Source organism: Dryobates pubescens, chromosome 39, assembly GCF_014839835.1.
Source record: "Dryobates pubescens isolate bDryPub1 chromosome 39, bDryPub1.pri, whole genome shotgun sequence".
NCBI lineage: Eukaryota > Metazoa > Chordata > Aves > Piciformes > Picidae > Dryobates > Dryobates pubescens.
Window position 1 is genome coordinate 1,349,735 of NC_071650.1, and position 24,870 is coordinate 1,374,604.

At 57.7% G+C, this 24,870-nt stretch overlaps 2 protein-coding genes across 2 annotated transcripts in view; one reads left to right on the plus strand and one right to left on the minus strand.

Moving 5' to 3' along the window:
* The window catches only part of ARHGEF33 (Rho guanine nucleotide exchange factor 33), a 30,983-nt gene extending 23,716 nt beyond the window's left edge, over positions 1-7,267 (minus strand). The window contains exons 1-2 of the mRNA XM_054177245.1: positions 7,246-7,267; positions 2,758-2,807 (exon numbers count right to left, since the gene is read on the minus strand). Coding sequence (XP_054033220.1) covers positions 2,758-2,807; positions 7,246-7,267 — 72 coding nt within the window. The remainder of the gene's footprint in view (positions 1-2,757; positions 2,808-7,245) is intronic.
* Positions 7,268-15,980: 8,713 nt separating this feature from the next.
* DHX57 (DExH-box helicase 57) overlaps positions 15,981-24,870 on the plus strand; it is a 28,054-nt gene continuing 19,164 nt past the window's right edge. The window contains exons 1-8 of the mRNA XM_054177269.1: positions 15,981-16,000; positions 18,331-18,537; positions 18,576-18,577; positions 19,746-19,895; positions 20,154-20,324; positions 21,509-22,323; positions 23,999-24,204; positions 24,337-24,458. Of these exons, the coding sequence (XP_054033244.1) occupies positions 18,340-18,537; positions 18,576-18,577; positions 19,746-19,895; positions 20,154-20,324; positions 21,509-22,323; positions 23,999-24,204; positions 24,337-24,458 (1,664 nt within the window). The 5' untranslated portion in view covers positions 15,981-16,000; positions 18,331-18,339. The remainder of the gene's footprint in view (positions 16,001-18,330; positions 18,538-18,575; positions 18,578-19,745; positions 19,896-20,153; positions 20,325-21,508; positions 22,324-23,998; positions 24,205-24,336; positions 24,459-24,870) is intronic.

A 24,870-nucleotide genomic window follows, 5' to 3' on the forward strand; every position in this document is an offset into this window, starting at 1 on the left:
CTGTTCAACATCTTCATCAATGGCACTGATGAGGAGACAGACAGAGTCTGCTCAGCAGGTTTGCTGATGCTACCAAACTGGGAGGCTTGGCTGAGACCCCTGAAGGCTGTGAGGCCATGCAGAGACTTGGGCAGGCTGAGAGCTGGGCACAGAGGAACCTACTGAGGCTCAGCAAGGATCAGTGCAGAGTCCTGCAGCTGGGGAGGAAGAATAAACTGCAGCAGGACAGGTTGGGAGGGGATCTGCTGGAGAGCAGCCCTGTGGAGCAGCCCTGGGAGTGCTGGTGGGCAGCAAGTTCTGCAGGGGACAGCAATGTGCCCTGGGGGCCAAGAAGGCCAAAGGGCTCCTGGGGGGCATTCAGAGGAGTGTGGCCAGCAGAGCCAGGGAGGTTCTCCTCCCCCTCTACTCTGCCCTGCTGAGACCTCACCTGGAGCATTGCATCCAGCTCCGGGCTCCCCAGTTCAGGAGGGACAGGGATCTGCTGGAGAGAGTCCAAGGGAGGGCTGCAAGGCTGCTGAAGGGCCTGGAGCACTGCCTGGTGAGGAGAGGCTGAGAGCCCTGGGGCTGCTTAGTCTGGAGAGGAGAAGGCTGAGAGGGATCTGATCAATGTCTATCAATAGCTGAGGGCTGGGGGTCAAGAGGGAGGGGACAGGGACAGGGACAGCCTCTGCTCACTGTGCCCTGTGATAGGCCAAGGGGCAATGGATGGAAACTACAGCACAGGAGGTTCCACCTCAACATGAGGAGGAACTTCTTCCCTGTGAGGCTCCCAGAGCCCTGGAGCAGGCTGCCCAGGGAGGTTGTGGAGTCTCCTTCTCTGGAGCCTTCCCAGCCCTGCCTGGCTGTGTTCCTGTGTGACCTGTGCTGGATTCTGTGGTCCTGCTCTGGCAGGGGGCTGGGACTGGAGGATCTTTGAAGGTCTCTTCCAACCCCTGACATCCTGTGAGCCTGTGACATCAGGAAAGCAGCAGAGCTGTGCTGTTCTATATGGTCCTAGGATTATATCCAGTATTTATGTGCCTGGGCAAGGATGGTAAGAATGAAGGCAGGGTACAGGGTAAGGACAGAAGAGAAGGATGGAGATAGTTAAAGAAGGGAGCTGAAAGCACTTCTCAGCTCTTGTTTGGCATCTCTGCAGTCTTCCTTGGAAGCTGCAGTGTCCACATGGCCCTCCCTGCAGCAGGAGTCAGCTGGGCCTTTTGCTTTCAGGGATGTGTTAGGGTATCCACCTAGCAGCCTGTGTTTGTGTGGAAAGCAGCACAGGAGCATGGGCTTCCCAGCACACTGGTGCAGCAATGTGCCAGCTTTCCCTGCACACTGGGGGCACTGTGCTGGGCCCTTCAGCTTGGAGCTGTCTGGATGGGAAAGGAGGATGAGACAAGGAAAGCACTGGGAATGTTTCCTTCTCCACTTGCTCTGGAGCACTTGGAAGCAGTTCCAGGCGTTAGTGCTGCAGAGGTGACAGGGGAGGTCTCCAACAGTCAAGGTTTCCAACTCAAGGGTCAGAGAATGACAGAATGGGCAGGGGCTGGAAGGGACCTCTAAAAACCATCCAGTCCCACCCCCCCTGCCAGAGCAGGGCCACCCAGAGTCACTCACACAGGAACACATCCAGCTGGGTCTGGAATGCCTCCAGAGATGGAGACTCCACAGCCTCTCTGGGCAGCCTGGCCCAGTGCTCTGCCACCCTCCCAGGGAAGCATCTGTTCCTTCTGCTCCTGTGGCACCTCCTGGCTTCCCATCTGTGCCCACTGCCCCTTGTCCTGTCCCTGGGCACCACTGAACAGAGTCTGGCTCCATCCTCTGCCACTCACCCTTTAGCTGTTGATCAGCATTGCTGAGACCTCCTCTCTTTCACAGTATGTTTCCATATTGAGTCAGACCAAGGTTTAAAGTGCTCAGAACTCTGTGGCAGGCTGGAGGTGCATAGGGAACATCCCTGTGGAAGCACTGAAACTGCATCTCACAAGAAGGATGCTGTGGTATAGACGCTTCTCTTGCTTCCATGGTGGCTTAATGGCAGCAAGAATCTCAGCTCAAAGAGTGGCTGCAGAGCTCTGGAAGTCCTGATCACCTCGGAGCCAGCTGTGGACTCAGAGGCAGGGTTTCCAAGCTCCTGGCTGCAGAGCTAGGCAGAGACATGCAGCAAGCCTCAGCGTTCTGGCCAGCCAGGCTGCTCTGGATTATCAGGCAAAGAAGAGCATCCCCACGGTCCCAGGAGCTGTGAGGCTGCCAGGATAATCCAGAGCCCCTCCCTGGGTACTTGCCCCCCTGCTGGGGAAGACACTCCCAGCCTGTGTCAATAACACATCCTCCTTCCTGGGACGGTTAATCAGGTTTGGTAAAGGCTCCTCACAGCTCTGTCCTGAGCTCTCCCTCTGGCCCAGTGACCTGACATTCTCTAATTGGTGCTAAAGATACCAGCCAGTTAATTAGCTGAGCTCACAAATTACCTGCCTAGATACAGCTGGCTGTGAGCCATCTGCCTGAAGTGTCTGCTAGGATGTGCTGTGTTCTGGCACTGGTTCATGCAGTGTGCACAGTTTGGGCCCTTCTAACTGCCTCTGTGCATTTTATTTCCCCTCCCCCCCCCCCCCCTTTTAAGTGCCTATATTTTTTTCCCCCCACCCCCTGCCACTTCATTTAGCTTTTGAACTCCTCTTAGCAGCTCTTTAAACTCCTCTTAGCAGCTCTTTAAACTCCTCTTAGCAGCTCTTTCAACTCTTGGAGTTATTCAGGGCATTGTGCTGATCTTACCTGGGAAATCTGTGTTGCAGGGGTACTCACAGGCACACTTTCAGTCTCTCCTGCGGGAATAAAGAGCCTCAGTCAATTAAAAAGAGTTATTATGGGCGCTATAAATAGCTGGGACAAAGGCTCTGCCGGCCCTTTCCAGGCACAGATCGGCTTTAGAGGACTCGGGCCCCGCTCCGGGAGGTGTGAGCAGCACCTCCTCGGTAAAATGAGCTGCCGTCAGGAGCCGAGAATGGCTCTTCCCTAAAGCAGCCATTCAGTTCACCTCCTTTGCTGCCCTTCCCCTCCCCTTGGCAATGCCACCTCTCGGGGTGGGGTTTCCCTTTGCCTTCAAGAACTTGCTTCCCTGCCGGCACTCACAGACATGACCCCGTGCCCAGCTCCCGGGGGCACCCAGGCTCCCTCTTTCCAGGCTGGCTGCAGATGCTCAGTGCCTTACCCACCCGGGCCCTTAGCAGCACAGCCATCCCTGCAGAGGCTTGGGGAAGGGACTGAAGGAGGCCTCCCCACGCTCAGCCAGAGCATGCAGTGGAAGGCTGGAGCCTGGGAGTCAGAGCTGTCCAAGGCACAGCTGTGTTCTGCTTTCTCTAGCCCTGAGGGGGAATATGGGGCACCGCCAAGGGCACCCAGAAACTGGCCCTGTTCTGGCCTCTGGGATTTGTCCTGATTCAGAGCAATGTGAGCAGATTCCCCAGCGACCCACAGAAGTGAGAGGCAGCAGAGGAGAGGCTGTGTGGCCCTCTCTGCACACCTGTGCCTTTGCAGCTGGGCTTGCAGCCGTGGCACTGGGGAGCAGGGGGGCACCCAGCCATAGGGGTGGGGAGCACTGACTCTCTAGGGAATATCCTGTGGGGTTCCTGCTGGGCAAAACAAGGGGCAGCAGGGTGACTGGGGGAAGGAAGGAACCCTGGCCCTCATCTGCCAGCTCTTTGGGGTCAAAACTCATCAGCCAGTCCACACCAAGTCCCAGGTTTCATCTTCTAAAGGATGGGATCAGAGGCTCACAGGATGTGAGGGGTTTGGAAGGGACCTCCAAAGGTCATCTGAGTCCAAGCCCCCTGCCAGAGCAGGGCCACAGAATCCAGCACAGGTCACACAGGAACACAGCCAGACAGGGCTGGGAAGGCTCCAGAGAAGGAGACTCCACAACCTCTCTGGGCAGCCTGCTCCAGGCCTCTGGGACCCTCACAGGGAAGAAGTTCCTCCTCATGTTGAGGTGCAGCCTCCTGTGCTGCAGTTTCCATCCATTGCCCCTTGTCCTATCACAGGGTGCAGTGAGCAGAGCCTGTCCCTGTCCACTCCCTCCTGACCCCCAGCCCTCAGCTATTGATAGACATTGATCAGATCCCTCTCAGCCTTCTCCTCTCCAGACTAAACAGCCCCAGGTTGCTTTCATTGCCATCTTTCAGACTCCTGCCTCTTTTGTTGTTGTTGTTATTATGGTGATGATGATTAATATCACTTAATGTTTTCATTTCTCTGCAACTCCACAACAGACATTATTATTGTTGTTGTTGTTGTTATTATCACTACAGTGTGTGCTTGCAGCCCAAAGAGCAAATAACATCCTGGGCTGCAGCAAGAGAAGTGTGGCCCTCAGGGCCAGGGAGGGGATTCTGCCCCTCTGCTCCACTCTGCTGAGACCCCACCTGGAGCTCTGTGTCCAGCTCTGGAGCCTCTCTGCCAGGAAGGATCTGGAGGGGATGGAAGGGGTCCAGAGAAGGGCCATGAGGGTGAGCAGAGGGCTGGAGCTGCTCTGCTCTGGAGACAGACTGAGAGAGTTGGGGTTGTGCAGTCTAGGGAGGAGAAGGCTCCCAGGAGACCTTCTTGTGGCCTTGCAGGATCTGCAGGGGGCTCCAAGAAAGCTGGGGAGGGACTTGTGAGGGTGTCAGGGAGTGATAGGGCTGAGGGGAATGGAGCAAAAGTAGAAGTGGGGAGGTTCAGATTGGATGTCAGGAAGAAGTTGTTGCCCATGAGGGTGGTGAGAGCCTGGCACAGGTTGCCAGGGAGGTGGTGGAAGCCTCCTGCCTGGAGGTGTTTGCAGCCAGGCTGGCTGTGACTGTGAGCAACCTGCTGTGGTGTGAGGTGTCCCTGCCCGTGGCAGAGGGGTTGGAACTGGCTGAGCCCTGAGGTCCCTTCCACCCCTGACAGCTCTGTGATTCTATCATTTAATGTTTTCATTTATCTGCAACTCCACAAGCAACTATTGGCCTGTAGTGGATGGTGGAAGCTTTCTCCCTGAGGCTTTACAAGGTATCCATTGTGAACTGCAAACCTCCTGACCCAAGAAAACTGAGGGCTGTGGCTGGATTGATGTCAGAAGTTGCTGCTGGACTCTTTGCTGTGGGATGGCAATGGCTGACCAAAAAAGAGCAGAACCAGCACACCACCAAGCAGGTCTGGGAGCACAAGGGGATGCTGGCTTTGCCAAGTAGTGGACATCCTGAATGTTGAGCCTTGTGGAGGGCCAGAAGCTCCAGGCAGCACTACAGCAGATCTGTCCTTGTGTTTCCCTGGGTGCTTTTCAGTCTGACAGAGCAATGTGGGCACAGCTCAGGCCCTGCAGAGGTCTGTAGGGCTCTTGGATCTGCATTTGGTTTGCAGTGTCCTTGAACACCCTCAAGTTCTTGCCCATGAGGGTGGTGAGAGCCTGGCACAGGCTGCCCAGGGAGGTGGTGGAAGCCTCCTGCCTGGAGGTTTTTCAGGCCAGGCTGGAGGTGGCTGTGAGCAACCTGCTGCAGTGTGAGGTGTCCCTGCCCATGGCAGGGGGCTGGAACTGGCTGATCCAACCCTGACAGTTCTGTGATTCTATGACAGACTCAAAGCCAGAAACTGCTCCTGAGCAAAGAGCAGAAGAGGTGAGATGATCCCTGCTGCTCTGAGTTTCACCTCCCACCTTTGCCACAGGGTGAGCAGGAGCACTCTGTGTATTAAACCCATATCCTTTCTCTCACTGCTAAGAGCTGGAGCAGAGGAGGAGGAGGGCCCTCACAGCTGCCCTGTGGGAAGCAAGGGGCTTGGTGGTGTGCTCTGAGTTCCTGCAGTGAGCAGCTGCAGCCCATGGGGGCATGCCTATTAATTGGAGAGAGAAAAAAAGAACAACAGAAGAGCCCTGAGTTAATTTTCAGTCTGCTGTAGTGCAGGGGCCCAGGTACCCAGACCTCATTTAGTCAAGGGAGAATAATAATACCAGAGAAATTAACTCCTCTGTTACCTCTGCTGTGAGCTGCATTTTGGCACCACCAGGCATCTTGGAGAAAGGCAAGAGGCAAGTCCAGGCTCTCTCTCCTGAGCTGACACTTTTGCAGGGCACTCCCAAAGCTGCTCCTCCTGCTCCTCATAGTTTCAAGAGCTCCTCAGCATATGGACAGTCACAGAGGCACAAAATGGTCTGGGCTGGAAATGACCTCCCAAGGTCATCCAGTCCAACCCCCTGCACTCAGCAGGGACATCCTCCACTAGAGCAGGTTGCCCAGAGCCCTCTCCAGCCTCACCTTGACTATCTCCAGGGATGAGGCCTCAACCACCTCCCTGGGCAACCTGTTGCAGTGCTCCAGCAGCCTCCTGGTGCAGAACTTGTCCTAAGTCCCCTCTGAGGTGGCAAGGCAGAGCACAGGGCTGAAAGTACCACCAGCCCCACAGTCCTCTGCAAGAAGATCATTGAAAGCTGATAACCACTAAAACCCTGGCCCTGAAACCTCTGAGCTTTGCAGACCCTCTAGAAGGGCTGCTGGCTGTAGCAGGACTGGTTGCATGCAAGCAGTGTGGCCTGGGTACATCTGGGTGCTTGCAAGGCTGGGGCTGGTGCAGAAGTCTGGGTTGTGGCACTGAGGGGAGCCCCTGGAACCCCTGCAACAAAGCATGGGAGGAAGAGAAGCAGATCCTCATCACTGCCCTTGTGTAGGACATGGCTTCTGGCAGGTAGCAATCTCTGCACATGCCAGGGCAGAGGAGGGGCTGAGGCAAGAGGGGGAACAGCTTCTACACTGAACATTAGAAATGGCACAGGATTCTTGTGCAGGGGGGAGAGGGACAGGGTTCTGGAGTAAGAGACACAGACTGCAACCCCAGGGTGTCAGGGAGTGATAGGACTGGGGGGGATGGAGCAAAAGTAGAAGTGGGGAGATTCAGATTGGCTGTCAGGAAGAAGTTGTTGCCCATGAGGGTGGTGAGAGCCTGGCACAGGTTGCCCAGGGAGGTGGTGGAAGCCTCCTGCCTGGAGGATTTTCAGGCCAGGCTGGCTGTGGCTGTGAGCAACCTGCTGTAGTGTGAGGTGTCCCTGCCCATGGCAGGGGGGTTGGAGCTGGCTGAGCCTTGAGGTCCCTTCCAACCCTGCCAGTTCTGTGATTCTCTGAACCTGAAATAAGAGCACCCATGCCACAGCTGCTGTGGCTAGGAGGTGCTCTTGGGGGAGCTGGCTGGCAGCTGCCAGCAGGTTGCTTCCTGGCTGCCTTTCACACCATCAAGAAGTGAAATAAGAGGATGCTTTACCTTCTTGTTTGTTTGAGTCCATGGCTGCTATAGGGTGTGTGTCCTTGCAGGGACTCCTGTCCTCACTGGAGGGTTCTGGCTGGTCACTGGGAACATCCCATGGCTTAGAGCTGCCCACATGTGAGCCCTGTGCTGGGGTCAGCTGCTCTGAACCTTGAGTGCAGAAAGATGCAGAAAGGATTTATTGTGCAGGGCTGCTCCAAGTTGGGGTGGGGGGGGAGGGAACCAACCAAAAAAAACCCCAACCAAAAACCAGAAGGAGGAGGAGGAGGGATTTGGGAGGGCAGGAGGAGGGATTTGAGAGGGCAGGAGGCATCCTAAAGGTTTGTTTGGGTTCATAATGCCTCCAGAAGGAAGAGTGGGCACCAGTCCCAACCCTTCCCTCTCAGCCCAGGGCCGTGGCTGATTCAGAGGTGCTAAGAGAGACCATTTGCTCAGCAGGGTGCTGCTGGTGAGGCTACAGAAGCAGAGGGCGGGTGGGCTTGGAATGGCACAGGAACACCTTGCCCAGGTGCTCTGCCTCTGGCTGCTTTGCAGCTCAGCACCCAGCTCCTGTTTGTGCCACCGGGCTCCTGCCTTCAGCCTGCAGCGGCACGGTCCTGCCAGCACTTCTGCAGGCACTTGTCCTGCCCTGCCAGCTTTCTCTGCCAGTTGTCTCTCCTAGCTTTGGAGCACCCAGGAGTGCTGCAGGGCACCTGGAAGTGCAGAGCAGCAGAAACCCAGAGCCCTGTGGTCAGCCTGGGCAAGGGGTGCAGCATTAGTGAGTGATGGAGATGCTCCTGTGGTGTGCGTGGGCCTCGTCTGCAGGGTCAGGGCCACTTCATGAGAACACTGCAGTGCCTTTGGGCAGCAAAAAGCAACCTGGAGAGGGGCAAAGCCTGGTGGAAAGGTGGTTTCCTTCTGGCTTACACCTTGCCTGTCACATTAGGAACTCCCTGGCTGAACACTGTCTACCCCCAAGCCCATGGGACGTGGCCTGTGGCAGGGCAGGAGCGTCCAGGCTTGCTCTGCAAGGAGGGGAAAGCTGTCAGGGAATGATAGAGCAAAAAGGAACAAGATACAAAAGGTAGATGATGCCCTGAGCAGCCAGAGAGCCTTTCAGGGAGGCAGGAGACCACAGCATGATGCTGTGCAAAGTCCCTGGGAGGGTGGGGGGCTAGAGCTTGGGAAGGGTATTAAGGTCATGCCTGATGAATGACACAGGGACAGCCCCAGAGGAAGGGCCTGGCCCAGCTCACACCTCTGCTGTCAAGATGGGCACTGCCCCACAGCCAGACTGCCTCTCCCCAGGGCTTCAGCCTGCTTCTGTCCAGCCTCAGGAGGAAACTGGTTGTGATCCAAGAGCCTAGAAGGAGCTTCCACCTCCAGTCCTGGTCGGCATGCATGTGCCCAAGGCTGATGTGAGGGTCCCCCCACCTTAGCTTTGCTAATCAGATAGGAGGGGACACAACTCTGCTGCTGCTAAGAGGGCTGTGGTGGTTTGGAGAAGCCTGGGGTGATGATCTGGAGGTGCTGGAAGGTGCCCAGAGAAGGGCCATGAGGATAAACAGAGGGCTGGATCTGCTCTGCTCTGGAGACAGACTGAGAGAGTTGGGGTTGTGCAGTCTGGAGGGGAGAAGACTCCCAGGAGACCTAATTGAGCTGGGACCAGCTGCTTCAACACTGGGAACTGGGCTTCAGACTTCAGTGTTGGCTTTGCAGTGTTTGAAAAGGGGCAAAGAGGGAGGTGAAACAGAGAAGAGGGAAACAGAAACCTCCTCCCCCTTTGTGGGGAACAATTGTCCCCTGGAAACTCACAGAGCTCCTGAAATGGCTCATCTGGAAGCAAGCCACAGAGACAGATGGCTTTGTTTGTGGGTGTTGTCGTGCTAGGTACAGCAATGTAACAGTAGCTAATTGCTAATTATCCCTCATCATTAACAAGCATCAATTAGCATGGAGCCAGTTTTATTAAGGTACCATTGCATGTACTAACTGCAGAGCCTGCCTGAAAGACTTGGAGCATTCTGCCCTCCACTTGCTGAGCTGCTGTGGGGATCCCTAAATCTCCAGTGACAGTGTGACACAGAATCACAGAATGGGTTGGGTGGGAAGGGACCTCCAAAGCTCACCCAGTCCAACCCCCCTGCAGGCAGCAGGGGCATCCTCCACTACAGCAGGCTGCCCAGAGCTCCTCAGAGGGGCTGGAGGCTAAGGGCACAGCAGAGGAAGGGAGAAGTCTCTCTTTTTATTCATCCCCTCCCCATCCTGCCCACTTCCAGGGGTTGTCAGGAGCACAGCAATGCCACCAGAGGAGCCTGAGCTCCTCAGAGGGGCTGGAGGCTAAGGGCACAGCAGAGGAAGGGAGAAGTCTCTCTTTTTATTCATCCCCTCCCCATCCTGCCCACTTCCAGGGGTTGTCAGGAGCACAGCAATGCCACCAGAGGAGCCTGAGCTCCTCAGAGGGGCTGGAGGCTAAGGGCACAGCAGAGGAAGGTAATCTGCCAGCTTGTGGTTGGCTGCCTTAGAGATGGATTACAGTAATGACAAGAGGAGGTGGAGCAGAGAATCAGAATGCTCTGGGCTGGAAGGGACCTCCAAAGCTCAGCCAGTCCAACTCCCTGCACTCAGCAGGGACATCCTCCACTACAGCAGGCTGCCCAGAGCCCTCTCCAGCCTCACCTTGACTATCTCCAGGGATGGGGCCTCAGCCACCTCCCTGGGCAACCTGCTGCAGTGTTCCAGCAGCCTCCTGCTGCAGAATTTGTTCCTCACCTCCAATCTCAATCTGCTCTGCTTTAGTTTGAAGCCATTGCCCCTGGTCCTGTCCCTGCAGGCCTTTGGGAACAGTCCCTCTGCAGCCTTCCTTAGCCCCCTTCAGCTACTGGAAGGTGACTGTTAGGTCTCCCTGGAGCCTTCTCTTCTCCAGGCTGAACACCCCCAGCTGGGGAGGGAGTTTTGAGGGTGTCAGGGAGTGATAGGACTGGGGGGAATGGAGCAAGAGTAGAAGTGGGGAGATTCAGATTGGATGTCAGGAAGAAGTTCTTGCCCATGAGGGTGGTGAGAGCCTGGCACAGGTTGCCCAGGGAGGTGGTGGAAGCCTCCTGCCTGGAGGTTTTTCAGGCCAGGCTGGCTGTGGCTGTGAGCAACCTGCTGTGGTGTGAGGTGTCCCTGCCCATGGCAGGGGGGTTGGAGCTGGCTGAGCCTTGAGGTCCCTTCCAACCCTGCCAATTCTTGGATTCTATTTCCCACACTGAGGTCTTTGCATCCTCTCTGCCCCCCACCCTCTCCCCCCCCCACCAGGACTCTGGGGAAGAATCTTTTCTTATCCCCAGTCAGGATTTCCCTTGGCTTCAGCTTGTTCCCCTTGCCTTTCACCATGCACCTCTGGGAAGGATCTGGCCCTGGATCTAAGTCCCTTGGAGCTGCAAGGGGATCTCCCCCCTTTCACCTCATTTTCTCAGCACTGAGCAAGCCCCACACCTTGAGCCCCTTCCCATAGGCACAGGGAGGGATGCCTGTGCACCTGAGCAGCGAGAGCAAGCCCCCCAGGAGGCTGCTTCCCTAAGCCACCAGCAGGCCTGCACCCACAGCAAATGCCAGGCTGGGCTCAGCAAGGAGCTGCCAACCTTCCTGGGCAAGCTCCCCACTGGGCAGGCTCCACACCTGCCAGGGAGCCAGCAGCACACTGTCTGAGCCTGCAAGCTGAGCCCATGGCCCCTCTTTAGGCACAAGAGGCAGCAGTGGTGTTTCTTCAGTGCTCATTTACACTGCTGCAGAATGGCAGCTCCAGAGCACAGCCCAGAGAGTAGTTCCAAGGTGTCAGAGCCCCTGGGCTCCTCCAGCAGACTTCTCTGCTGAGCCCAGGGAGCAAGGCTGAGTACAGCCTCTGCCATTAGCCATTCACACAGCTCTGGCCACCAGGCTTCAGAGAGTCACAGAAACATGCAGGCTGCAACAGACCCTCACAGACAAGCAAGAAACAAAACAAAACAACAAAAAGAAGAGAGAAAAGAGGAGAAAAGGAAAGAGAAAAGGGGGGAAGGGAAGGGAAGGGAAGGGAAGGGAAGGGAAGGGAAGGGAAGGGAAGGGAAGGGAAGGGAAGGGAAGGGAAGGGAAGGGAAGGGAAGGGAAGGGAAGGGAAGGGAAGGGAAGGGAAGGGAAGGGAAGGGAAGGGAAGGGAAGGGAAGGGAAGGGAAGGGAAGGGAAGGGAAGGGAAGGGAAGGGAAGGGAAGGGAAGGGAAGGGAAGGGAAGGGAAGGGAAGGGAAGGGAAGGGAAGGGAAGGGAAGGGAAGGGAAGGGAAGGGAGGGGAAGGGAGGGGAAGGGAAGGCAAGGCAAGGCAAGGCAAGGCAAGGCAAGGCAAGGCAAGGCACTTTTAACCTGGTCTTTTTAGAGACCTTGCTAACAAATGCAGCCCCCAAAGATCCTTCAGCACACCAAGAAGCTAGGATCTGCCACACAGCTGGAGAGAAACTCTGAGAGCTGAAGATGCAGAAGGATTGAAATGCAAAACGCTTTGAGTGCCGTTGGAGGGGCAGCAGAGGCAACGTTTCAGAGCCACAGCTCTGCTGCCCCCAAGAATATGGGGGTGGTCAAAAAACAACCCCAAAAAAGGGCATTCTTAATCCCACCCTAAGGGCCATGCTGAGTAAAAGCTGAAACTTACCCCAGGCTAGCTGAAGATCCCTCAGCACCGGAGGCTTTGCTGGAGTGGGTAACTGGCACCGTGCAAGAAGGAGAGGAGAGCAATGGTGGCCTGAGGTTCCCAGGCTGGGAGACTGTCACATGCTGATGGCTGAGGGGAAAGGCAGGCACAACAAATTGCCTTCCCATTATGTAATCTTCAGGGTCACATCCTTGCCTCCCCACCTTAAAACCAGGACTGTGTGCTGGCAGGAAGATGACACTGAGCTTTTTAATTAGAGTTGCACAGCGCTGGGAAGGGAGGGTGGGAAGCCCTGAGGAGGGATGGGCAGAGGGGGCCACGTGTGGAGAGCTGGGGGATTCTGGGGGGGGTCCTGCTGCTTTACACACAACCACAGAGTGCTAGGGGCTGGAAGGGACCTCCAGAGATCACCCAGCCCAAGCCCCCTGCCACAGCAGGGGCACCCAGGGCAGGGCACCCAGGAACACAGCCAGGTGGGGGATGGAAAGGCTCCAGAGGAGACTCCACAACCTCTCTGGGCAGCCTGCTCCAGGCCTCCAGCAGCCTCACACTGACAAAGTTTTCCCTTCTCTTCCCTCCTGTGGCACCTCCTCTGCTGCAGCTTGCCCCCAGTGCCCCTTGTGCTGTCCTTGGGCATCCCTGAGCAGAGCCTGGCTCCATCCTCCCCACACTGCCCTGCACACCTTGATCACCAGCAATGAGGGCAGCCCTCAGGCTCCTCTGCTCCCAGCCCCAGAGCTCCCTCAGCCTGGCCTCACAGGGAGATGTTCCACTGCCTGCAGCAGCTCTGGGGCTCTCTGCTGGACTCTCTCAAGCAGCTCCCTGAGGTCCTTCTTGAGCTGAGGGGCCCAGGACTGGACACAATATTCCAGATGTGGCCTCAGCAGGGCAGAGCAGAGGGGCAGGAAAACCTCTCTGGACCTACTCTCCACAGCCCTTCTAATCCACCCCAGGGTTCCCTTGGCCTTCTTGGCCACCAGGGCACCTTGCTGGCTCCTGGGCATCCTTCTGTCCACCAGGACCCCCAGGTGCATTTCCTCTGTGCTGCTCTCCAGCAGGTCAGACCCCAGCCTGTACTGGAGCTTGTGGTTCTTCTTCCCCAGGTGCCAGACTCTCCCCTTGCCCTTGTTTGGTTTCATTCCATTTCTCCCCACCCAGCCCTCAGCCTGTGCAGCTCTGGCTGGATGGCAGCACAGCCTGAGGGCTGTCAGCCACTGCTCCCAGTTTGGTGCCATCAGCAGAGTTCTGGCAGTGCCCTCTGTGCCCTCATTCAAGCTCAAAGGCTCCTAAGTGCCTTCTGTGACACCCATGCAAGGCAGCTGGCAGGTGGGGAGAGGGAGACAGGGACCAGCTCTGTCCTGCTTTCTCTGACACCCTCAGTCTCCTATGGAGCATGGTCTCAGTCTGGGCCAAGAGGGCTCCCCTGCTCTCACTGGGGGCCAAAAGCAAGGTTGCCAGAGCAGCCAGGGCAAGAGCAGCAGCACCCACCAGCACTTGGGTATCTGCTGATGCTTGTTAGATCATTAAAAACTGAGTAAAAACACACTGAGGCTTGGAGGGAGGTGGGAGAGGGGGAGGCAGCAGCCATCCCTGCCTGCTCCATCCCTCCTCACTATCCCAGTGTAACTAAGGTTGGAAGAGACCTCGAGGACTGTGCTCCTGCAGGGCTTTTTGCTCCAAGGAAGCATGGGCAGAATGCATGGAACCCAAGGCCTGGGGTGTCAGGAGAAGGTTAGAGCCAGTCCAGTGAGTTACTCTGAAGCATGAGAGCAGGGAGCCATCAATGAGGAGGTGTGGGACAGGCAGAGTGGTTGCTCCCTGAAAGGCCTCTGCCTTATCCTGCTTCAAAGATACCCTTCAGACAGAAAGCCTGAAACATCAGGCTGCACAGCCTAGGTCTGGAACTGCTGTGCAGCACCAGTAGATGTGGTGGGAGCCCAGCAAAGGAGCTGAAGGATAGGCTCTTAGGTTGGTGTATGAGAAGCTTGGTGAGCAAGAAGCTGGACAGGAGCCAGCAGTGGGCACTGGCAGCACAGGAGGCCAAGGGCAGCCTGGGCTGCATCCAAAGCAGTGTGGCCAGAGCTGGAGAGAGGGGATCCTGCCCCTCTGCTCTGCTCTGGGGAGACCTCACCTGCAGCTCTGTGTCCAGCTCTGGGGACCCCAACACCAGAGAGACCTGGAGCTGATGGAGAGGGTGCAGAGGAGGCCACAAAGATGCTCAGAGGGCTGGAGAACCTCTGCCATGGGACAGGCTGGGAGAGCTGGGGCTGCTCAGCCTGGAGAGGAGAAGGCTCCAGGGAGACCTCAGAGCTGCAGTTCAGGATCTGCAGGGGAGCTGCAGGCAGGCTGGGCAGGGACTGTTGAGAAGGGCTTGGAGTGCTAGGCCCAGGGGCAAGGGTTTGAAAGTGGAGCAGGGCAGCTTGAGGTTGGCCCTCAGGAGGAAGTTGTGCCCAAGGAGAGTGGGGAGACACTGGCACAGGCTGCCCAGGGCTGGGCTGGAGGCCCCATCCCTGGAGCCATTCAATATGAGACTTGGCATAGCCTCGGGCAGCCCAGTCTAGTTGGAGGTGTCCTTGTTGCCTGCAGGGGAGTTGGACAAGATGCCCTTGGAGGCTCCCTTCCAACCCAATGCAATCTCTGCCCTTGCCAAGGTGCTTGGCAGTTCAGAAGGACGTGGGACAGGCAGGCAAGGCTGCTCTCTTCAGAGAGTCCAACAGGTCACTTGGAATCCCCAAAGGCTGCTTTGTGAGCAAACGTGTCCTTGGAGAGGGCCTGAAAGGTTGATGAAGGAAGGACATCGAGACACTTGAAGGTGTCCAGAGAAGGGCAACAAGGCTGGGGAGAGGCCTTGAGCACAGCCCTGTGAGGAGAGGCTGAGGGAGCTGGAGTTGTTTAGCCTGGAGAAGAGAAGGATCAGAGGTGACCTCATTGCCCTCTACAACTACCTGAAAGGTGGTTGTAGACAGGAGGGGGTTGGTCTCTTCTCCCAGGCAACCAGCACCAGAACAAGGGGACACAGTCTCAAGCTGTGCCAGGGGAGGTTTAGACTCGAGGTGAGGAAAAAGTTCTTCCCCGAGCGAGTCGTTCGGCATTGGGATGTGCTGCCCAGGGAGGTGGTGGAGTCCCCATCCCTGGAGGGGTTCAAGGGGAGATTGGATGTGGCACTTGGTGCCATGCTCTAGTTGTGAGGTCTGTTGGAACAGGTTGGACTGGATGATCCTTGGGGTCTCTTCCAACCTTAGTTACTGTGATACTGTGATACTGTGATGATGCCTGGTGCCTGGCCTGTGTGGGAAGGTCCCATCAGAGCCTGTAAGACACCAAGGACATCAGGAGCAGCTCTTAACCGGAGGAGAGCCCTCGGCTTGTGTGTTGGGGAACACCCCGAGACGATCCGTCCCCTGGCAGGACTCTGCCAAGAGAACTAAGCCCAGAGGTGCCCTGCCCGTGCCCTGCTTCTAACGGCGCCCCCCAGCTCCCGGCTGGAGCGGCCGCTCCCCAAGCCAGCCTCTCCGGCGTGCGCGGTGCCTTCCAGAGCTGTGCCTTAAGGGGCAGGAGGAGAGGGCACGGGCGGCGGCTGCCGGCATGCGGCGGGGCTGGCGGCTGGCACCGCGGCTGGCACCGCGGCACTCCCGCCGGCTGCGCCAGCTGGGGCACGGCTTGCTGCGGGCACCCCCCGCACCCCCGCTGGCGCAGCCCGGGGATCGATCAGGCGATGGGTGGGTGGGTGGGTGGATGGGTGGGTGGGTGGATGGATGGGTGGATGGGTGGATGGATGGATGGATGGGTGGATGGGTGGGTGGGTGGGTGGATGGGTGGGTGGGTGGGTGGATGGATGGGTGGGTGGGTGGATGGGTGGATGGATGGGTGGGTGGGTGGATGGATGGATGGGTGGGTGGATGGGTGGGTGGATGGGTGGATGGATGGGTGGGTGGGTCCCTCGGGGCGGGGTGTGGGGCGGGGTGTGGGGCGGGCAGGTGAGGGCGGTGAGGGCAGCGAGGCGGCGGGCAGGCGGCACAGCGGCCGCGGGTGCCGGCCGGAAGTGGCCGCTGCCGGCCCCGGAAGCGGAAGCTGCGCGCGTCCGGGGGAGGGGCCGCGGCGCCGCGCCGGTGAGGAGCGGAGGGGCCGCGCGGGGCGGGCGGCCTCTGGGCTGTGAGGGGAGCGGCGTGGGGCGCATGGAGGAGGCCGAGGGGAGGTGGGCGAGCAGGGGCTGGGGTCCCGGGAAGAGCGGGCACCCTGCGGTGAGAGACGGGCGGGGCTGATGGCGACCGCACACCCGCAGGAGGTGCGGGGTCGAGGGGCGGCCGTGGAGGAGTCGGCGGGGAAGGGAGCGAGGGGCGCGCAGCTGTGCTGTCCCGGGAGGCTCCGCGTCGTGTGCGGCGAGGAGGGAGGCCGAGAGCCAAGCCACAGTGTCCTCATGGGCTGCCTGCCTCCGGCCTCCCTCCCGTGCCCGGCTCCCGTGCGCGGGGCCAGCCTCTCTGTTAAGGGCCGGTGGAGCTCGGGTCGGGAGATGTGCCACCAGAAGGGCAGCTTGCTTCTGTCCGAGCCGCACTACTCGTGCGCGGCCGCGTCGGCGCTCGTCCCGGCTCTGCAGATGCTAGTGCAAAGCTCCAGTAATGAGCTCCCGGCAGGCTGGCTGCAGCTGCTCACCGGTCCCTGCCACAGCTTTCCTTTTCGCAGGAGCACGGTGCTGCGGCAGGTGTTCCCGTCAGGCCAGCCTGGCACCGGCCAGCACGGCTTAATGCTGATGGGCTTGTGTCAGGGAACGGTGAGGCTCCTGCTGTGGTGAGAGGAGGGCTGCTGTTTTCCAAGAGACATCCTTAATCCCAGCCCTGCCCAGGCTCCACAGAGCCCTCAGCCACCCGTGCAGCCCCTGTGAGAAGGGGAAGGGTCAGGAGCAGGATGATCACAGGATGTCAGGATTTGGAAGGGAGCCAAAGAGATCATGCAGTCTGAGCCCCCTGCCAGAGCAGGGCCATACAGCCTAGCTCAGGTCACACAGGAACACATCCAGACAGGCCTTGAAAGGCTCCAGAGAAGGAGACTCCACAACCTCTCTGGGCAGCCTGCTCCAGGGCTCTGGGACCCTTACAGCAAAGAAGTTCCTCCTTGTGTTGAGGTGGAAGCTCCTGTGCTGCAGCTTGCATCCATTGCCCCTTGTCCTATCAGAGGGAGCAAGTGAGCAGAGCCTGTCCCCTCCCTCCTGACCCCCAGCCACATCTTCCAGCACTTCCACTGCTCCACCTTCACTGCTGGGTCTCCAAGGCAGAGTTTGCTTCCCCTTTGGAAAATGCATTGTGGTCATAATGTGGAAACAAACTCTCTCTGTGGGTTCAGCTCCCCTCTGCCCTTACTCTCAGCCCTGCAGACTCCCCAGGCTGCAAAGGGGCAGAGCACAGGCTGCTTCCTTCTGTGAAAGCTCCCTTGAAGGCTTGTCCCTTGGGTTCACATGTGCAAGAAAGCTGTGTCAGAGACACAGAACTGGAGCTCCCAGACTGCTGGTAGTGCTCATCCTTTGACCAGAGGTCCTGCAGGTTTGGCTTGAGCAGCTGTGGGGAGCAGTACTTTGGAGTTTTCAACCCCACAGAGCTTGTTCAGCAGTGCTGCAGGAGAATGTGCTTTGGTTCAGGTGCACAGAAGTACACCAGAGCCCAGGTAGTTAAAACTGCAGTCCCAGAGGGTTCCTTCCCTTGCCACCAGGAAAGCACAGACAGTGTGCCCTGTGCCCAGACATCAGGCAGCTGATTGGCAGCTGCCTAAACAAGAGCCAGCAGTGTGCCCAGGGGGCCAAGAAGGCCAAGGGCATCCTGGCCTGCTTCAGGAAGAGTGTGGCCAGCAGGAGCAGGGAAGTCCTTGTGCCCTGTGCTCAGCACTGGTTAGGCCACACCTTGAGTCCTGTGTCCAGTTCTGGGCTCCTCAGTTTAAGAAGGACATTGAGAGACTTGAAGGTGTCCAGAGAAGGGCAACAAGGCCTTGAGCACAGCCCTGGGAGGAGAGGCTGAGGGAGCTGGGGTTGCTTAGCCTGGAGAAGAGGAGGCTCAGGGGAGACCTTCTTGCTCTCCACAACTCCCTGAAGGGAGGTTGTAGCCAGGTGGGGGTTGGTCTCCCAGGCAACCAGCACCAGAACAAGAGGACACAGTCTCAAGCTGTGCCAGGGGAGGTTTAGGCTGGAGGTGAGGAGAAAGTTCTTCACAGAGAGAGTCGTTCATCATTGGGATGTGCTGCCCAGGGAGGTGGTGGAGTCCCCATCCCTGGAGGTGTTCAGGAGGGGATTGGATGTGGCACTTGGTGCCATGGTCTGGCCGTGGGGGCTGTGGTGCCAGCTGGGACTCGATGATCCTCGAGGTCTCTTCCAGCCTTGGTGATTCTGTGATTTGCAGTGTGCTACACCACCTTGGGAACTAAGGGCTGCTGGTTTATTTTTCCATCCCTTCCTCAGCAAGAGAACATGAGTTCAGCAGGGAGGAGAAGAGGAAGGCCCAACAGAGGAGGAGGAGGCCGAGGGAGAGGAAGCAGAGGAAGAGGAGGAGGCAGCAGCCATTCCAACAAGGCTCAGCCTGGCGGAAGCAGGAAATGCTCAACTAGAATCTGGGACGATGGAGATGACTTCTGTCTGTTCAAGGAGCCAAGGCAGGAACCCAGCTCTGTCTCTTCATCTGGGGGAGGGGGTGGGGGGTGGCACAGAGGTGTTTAGGATACTTTGGGGCTGTTTTTTTGGACACCTTTGAATGTACTGAAGGGTGAAGTAGTTGTGATGGAGCTGTGAGGAGTGTGGGGAGACTCTGGCACAGGCTGCCCAGGGAGGCTGTGGCTGTCCCCTCCCCAGAGGTGTTGCAGGCCAGGCTGGATGAGGCCTTGAGCAAGCTGGGCTGGTGGGAGGTGTCCCTGCCCATGGCAGGGGGTTGGGACTGGATGAGCTGGAAGGTCCCTTCCAGGCCATCCTGTGAATCTCTGGCTGCTGTGTCTTTCTAATGAGCATTTTGTAGCTAGGGAAGTGTGGAGGAGTTAAAAAGGTTAGAACCTCTGGATTCTCTGCTTGGCTCACAAGGCAGTTTCAGAAGCTCTTTGATCAGGAGCCACTAATCAAAATGGGGTATTAATTGTTGTGCATTGTAAAGCAAGAGAAGGGGTTAGTGTAAAACAGCTTGAAGTGAAGTCCCCTGAATGGTCACCAGTCTAGCTTAGGAATATGTGGTTTGCCATGGAGTCTGAGAACAGCTTCACCTAGCAAAGAGTTTGTGAAATCACTTTGGATTTGACACAGATGAGATGTGTGTGTGTGTGTGTGTGTGCTGAGAGACACCCCCTGCTTGTGTGAGAATGAGCTCAACTGGGGCTTGGTCAGCCTGGAGAAGAGAAGGCTCCAGGCAGACCTAACAGCTGCCTGCCAGGACCTGAAGGGGGCTACAGGAAGGCTGCAGAGGGACTGTTCCCAAAGGCCTGCAGGGACAGGACCAGGGGCAGTGGTTTGGAATGGGAGCAGAGCAGATTGAGATTGGATGTGAGGAGCAAGCTCTACACCAGGAGGCTGCTGGGACACTGCAGCAGGTTGCCCAGGGAGGTGGCTGGGGCCTCATCCCTGGAGATGTTGAAGGTGAGGCTGGGCAGGGCTCTGGGCAACCTGCTCTAGTGGAGGATGTCCCTGCTGAGTGCAGGGGGTTGGACTGGCTGAGTTTTGGAGGTGCCTTCCAACCCAACCCATTCTATGAACAGTCCTTAGATAATGAGCTACCTTGGTTTGGTTCTCCTGTTTTGAATGAGAGGTTTGGGTCCTAACACATTCCAGTCCAGCCAGGGCCACCTGAGGCAGGCAAATAAGTCACTGTCATGTTCTCTTTTGATTTTCAGATCAAGTGCCCCTGCCAGGAGAGGAGGAGGGAAATCTAAAGAGAGCCCTGAGACAAGAATGCCTCTGCAGACCATACACATGACATCAGAGAATCAGAGAAGAGTGAAAGAACTCCTTCAAGAGCTTCAAGGGCAGGGGCTGGCTCCTGAATCAGAGTTAGTTGAACCAGAGGCTCTTCTTTAACAGGCATCCTGTTAGAAATGAGCACAGGGTTCTGTTGACCCTGACCTTCTCATTTGAGCTCAGATCCTGTGGGTCTGAGGCTGCTCTGTTCCTCTGCAATGCTAAACTCTGGGGGAAAACAGGTAGCAGAACCCTGCCTTGGAATGGAGGACTCCAGGCTGCAGAGGTTTGTGACTGCTCAAGGCTCTGGGTTTGTTTCATGTTAACCTGGTACCTCTTTATTTCATCAGAGTAGCTGGTTCTGGTGAAGACAATGAAGAACCTGATTACCTTGATGATGAGCAGTACTGGGCAACAGATCAGGAAGTCTCTGACCTCCCACCAAGGTCTTCTGCTGAGCCAGCTGAGCAGAGGGTTGTGGAAAGTGAAGTGTCTTCCTTTGCTGTGCACAAACTGGCCAGGTGAGTTGTTTGTGTCCTGAAGAGGTCACTCACTGCTCCTGGTACATAGAGCCCTCAGTGCCTGTGCTGCTTCTTTCACAACCCCCCTGCCATGGGCAGGGACACCTCACACTGCAGCAGGTTGCTCACAGCCACATCCAGCCTGGCCTGAGACACCTCCAGGCAGGAGGCTTCCACCACCTCCCTGGGCAACCTGTGCCAGGCTCTCACCACCCTCATGGGAGAGCGCTCTGGGCAACCTGATCTAGTGGAGGATGTCCCTGCTGAGTGCAGGGGGCATGGACTGGATGCCCTTTGGAGGTCCCTCCCAACCCAACCCATGCTATGATTCTATCCTTCCTTCCTGTGAAGCTAATGAAGCAGAGCTGTGGTTGTTGTGCTGCTCCAGAGGAGCCTCTGTGCTGGCTGCACTGCTCCAGAGGAGCCTCTGTGCTGGCTGCACTGCTCCAGAGGAGCCTCTGTGCTGGCTGCTCTGCTCCAGAGGAGCCTCTGTGCTGGCTGCTCTGCTCCAGAGGGGCCTCTGTGCTGGCTGCTCTGCTCCAGAGGAGCCTCTGTGCTGGCTGCTCTGCTCCAGAGGAGCCTCTGTGCTGGCTGCTCTGCTCCAGAGGAGCCTCTGTGCTGGCTGCACTGCTCCAGAGGAGCCTCTGTGCTGGCTGCACTGCTCCAGAGGAGCCTCTGTGCTGGCTGCACTGCTCCAGAGGAGCCTCTGTGCTGGCTGCGCTGCTCCAGAGGAGCCTCTGTGCTGGCTGCGCTGCTCCAGAGGAGCCTCTGTGCTGGCTGCTCTGCTCCAGAGGAGCCTCTGTGCTGGCTGCTCTGCTCCAGAGGAGCCTCTGTGCTGGCTGCTCTGCTCCAGAGGAGCCTCTGTGCTGGCTGCACTGCTCCAGAGGAGCCTCTGTGCTGGCTGCACTGCTCCAGAGGAGCCTCTGTGCTGGCTGCACTGCTCCAGAGGAGCCTCTGTGCTGGCTGCTCTGCTCCAGAGGAGCCTCTGTGCTGGCTGCTCTGCTCCAGAGGAGCCTCTGTGCTGGCTGCTCTGCTCCAGAGGAGCCTCTGTGCTGGCTGCACTGCTCCAGAGGAGCCTCTGTGCTGGCTGCACTGCTGCAGAGGAGCCTCTGTGCTGGCTGCACTGCTCCAGAGGAGCCTCTGTGTCCCTGCCTCGCTGCCAGGTCACCTCTGTTGTGTTGCAGGTACGGCTTTGACAGCCAACGCTGCAGGACGGTGCTGAGATCCTGCAATGGGAATATTGGGGCATCTCTGGAGCATTTGCTGCTGCAGTGCTTTGCTGAAAGGTATGGAGAGAAGATGGAGGTGTCTGCAGCAGCTGCTGGAGCCAGCCCAGAGGAGTGCTTAGAGCAGAGGCAAGAAGAGGCTTTTGCTCTCCGCTCCATCTACGGAGAGAAGTTTGTCGAAAGGATTCAGAACCGGGTGTGGACTTTTCCCCTGGAGCTGGACTACCTGGCAGGCAGGCTCCAGCAGCCTGGCCCAAAGGGGGCTTGTGCTAAGGACACAGGGAAGCAGGCTCCCAAGGAAATCTGCAGATTCTACCTCCAGGGAGGCTGCAGATTTGGGGCAAAGTGCAGGTTTGCTCACGAGCTGCCTCCCAAACACCCGCTGAAGCCAAGCAGGAGCTCTGGAGATGATGCTCACCTGAGAGCTGCCAGTGATGGTCCCCTCTATGAACTGGAAGTGAGGTTTCCTGAAGGGAACAAATACCCACTGCAGGCACCTCTGGTGGCATTTTATTCCACTGATGAGAATTTGCCTCCTGCTTCTCGCCTGCACATTGCTGAGCTCCTCTATGGCAAGGCCTTGCTGGCTGCAGAGGCTGGGGAGCCAGTGGTGTACACCTTGGTGACCTGCTTGGAAGATGAGCTGGAGATCAGTGAGGTACTCCTCAGAAGCACTCACCACAAGTACAGTGCTCCTCCTGTGGCCCTGCTGGCTGGCCCTGCGGTGCAGCTGCAGGCAGAGAGCGTGGCCAGTCCAAAGCCAGTGGCTGAAGGTAAAGCAAGTTGCCCTCTGTGGCTCCCAGGCTGAAAACAGTCCCAGCAGATTCAAACTAAGAGAAAGTAAGGAGGCAGAGAGGCCCAGTTCAGGCACCTGTTCCAGTTCTGTGTCTGGATGTAAAGGTGATGTGGGTGAGCCAGCTCCATGATCTCTCTCTGTGCCTCAGGAAGTCCCCTCCAGAATAAAGCTGCAGCAAAGAGGTTTTCTGCTGGCAAGCCCAGAGCTGGGAGACCACAGAGCTAAGGAGGTTGGGTTGGCAGAGCCAGTGATGCCCCTTCCCAAGAAGCCTTGGAGAGGTGTGGGCATGAGCTCAAGAAAAGGGACCAGAGAAGTGTGCCTGGGAGGGAATGGGGATGGTTGGTTGCCAGCTGTGGTGCTTCTGCTTCCACCAGTTCAGAAGTTATTTGTATGTCTGGGTTTAAATCAGGTTATCAGCACCCCATCAGAGTTCATTTTAGAGAGGTGGATCTCAGGCTGCATAAACATTGCAAGCAGTCCTGGAATGTTGCTCAGGGGATCAGAGAATTATGGAACCACAGAACTGGCAGGGATGGAAGGGACCCCAAGGGTCAGCCAGTTCCAAGCCCCTGCTGCCATGGGCAGGGACACCTCACACTACAGCAGGCTGCTCACAGCCAGCCTGGCCTGAAAAACCTCCAGGCAGGAGGCTACCACCACCTCCCTGGGCAGCCTGTGCCAGAGTCTCACCAGCCTCTTACTGAAGAACTTCTCCCTCAGCTCCAGTCTGACCCTGCTCTGCCTCAGCTTCAAACCATTCCCCCCTGGCCTGTCTCCAGCCACCCTCAGCAAAAGTCCCTCTGCAGCCTCCCTGCAGGATCCCTTCAGCTATTGCAAGGCAGCTCTGAGGTGCCCCTGGAGCCTTCTCCTCTCCAGGCTGCACACCCCCAGCTCCCTCAGCCTGTGCTCACAGCAGAGCTGCTCCAGCCCTTGGCTCATCTCTGTGGCCTCCTCTGGCCTCACTCCAGCAGCTCTGTGTCCTTCTGCTGGGGACAGCAGAACTGGTGGTCTCATGATGAGAGGGAGCTGAGACAGAGCACAGCTGGTGCAGGGGTAGTGACAGGTGGGGTGGAGCTGGAGAAGCTGTGGTTGGTTTGGTGGGTGAGGGGGAGGTGTGCTGGTAGTCTTGAACTAAATGCATGCCAGAGAGAGTCCTGCAGACCCTTGGCTCTAGGCAGGTGCTTTGCTGGGGGCTTCTGGAAGTTTGGGCTGTTCAGTCTGGAGAAGAGAAGGCTCTGAGGAGACCTAATTGTGGCCTTTCAGCATCCTAAGAGGGCTCCAAGAAAGCTGGGGAGGGACTTCTGAGGGTGTCAGGGAGTGATAGGACTGGGGGGCATGGAGCAAAACTAGAAGTGGGGAGATCCAGATTGGCTGTCAGGAAGAAGTTCTTGGCTATGAGGGTGGTGAGAGCCTGGCACAGGTTGCCCAGGGAGGTGGTGGAAGCACTGAGAGCAGGCTGGATGTGGCTGTGAGCAAGCTGCTGTGGTGTGAGGTGTCCCTGCCCGTGGCAGCAGGGGGGTTGGGGCTGGATGACCCTTGAGGTCCCTTCCAGCCCTATGATTCTCTGATCCTAAGGTGTTTGTCTTTGCAGTGCTGCCCAGGTCCTGACCCTCGGGAACCGGAATCCCTAACTGTGCATTCTCTGTCTCAAGCCTCAGCTGCGTCAGAGCCTGTGGAAGAAGAGGAGCAGCAGGAGGAGGAGGAGGAAGAGGAAGAAGAAGATGAGCCTGAGGAAGTGGTTGTGGGCCAGGAGAGCTACGTGAACCTGAAGAAGAAGCAGCCCAAGAAGTGGGAGGTGCAGGCGAGGGCTGTGTGCCAGGAGAACGCCAGGATCTGCGCCCAGTTCCGCCTCAGGAAGGTACAGGGCACAGCCCAGGGCAGCTCTTGCCCTGCTCCCTGCAGGGGCACCAGCCTCTTCCTGCTTGCCAGGCAGCTCTGCTCGGCTCCAGCAGTGTTCTCAGTGCCTTGCTGTCTGGTTCTGTGTTGTCAGTCCTCCAGGCACTTCCAGTCCCTGCTGTACGAACGGCAGAAGCTGCCTGCCTGGCAAGAGAGGGACAGGATCCTGGAGCTGCTCAGGAGCCACCAGGTGCTGGTTGTGAGTGGCATGACAGGGTAAGAGTGGGGCTGCAGCTGCACACTGATCTGTCAGAGCATGCAGAGAAGGGTCACAGAATCTCAGGATGTTAGGGGCTGGAAGGGACCTCCAGAGATCACCCAGGCCAACCCCCACTGCCAGAGCAGGGGCACCCAGGGCAGGGCACACAGGAACACAGCCAGGTGGGGATGGAAAGGCTCCAGAGAGGGAGACTCCACATTCCTCCTGGGCAGCCTGCTGCAGGGCTCTATCACCCTCTTTCCATGGAGCTTCCTCTGCCTCAGCTTCCCCCACTGCCCCTTGTGCTGGCATTGGGCATCCCCCAGCAGAGCCTGGCTCCAGCCCCTGGGCACTCACCCTGCACATCTTGATCACCAGCAAGGAGCTCACCCTCAGGCTCCTCCTCTCCAAGCCACAGAGCCCTCAGCT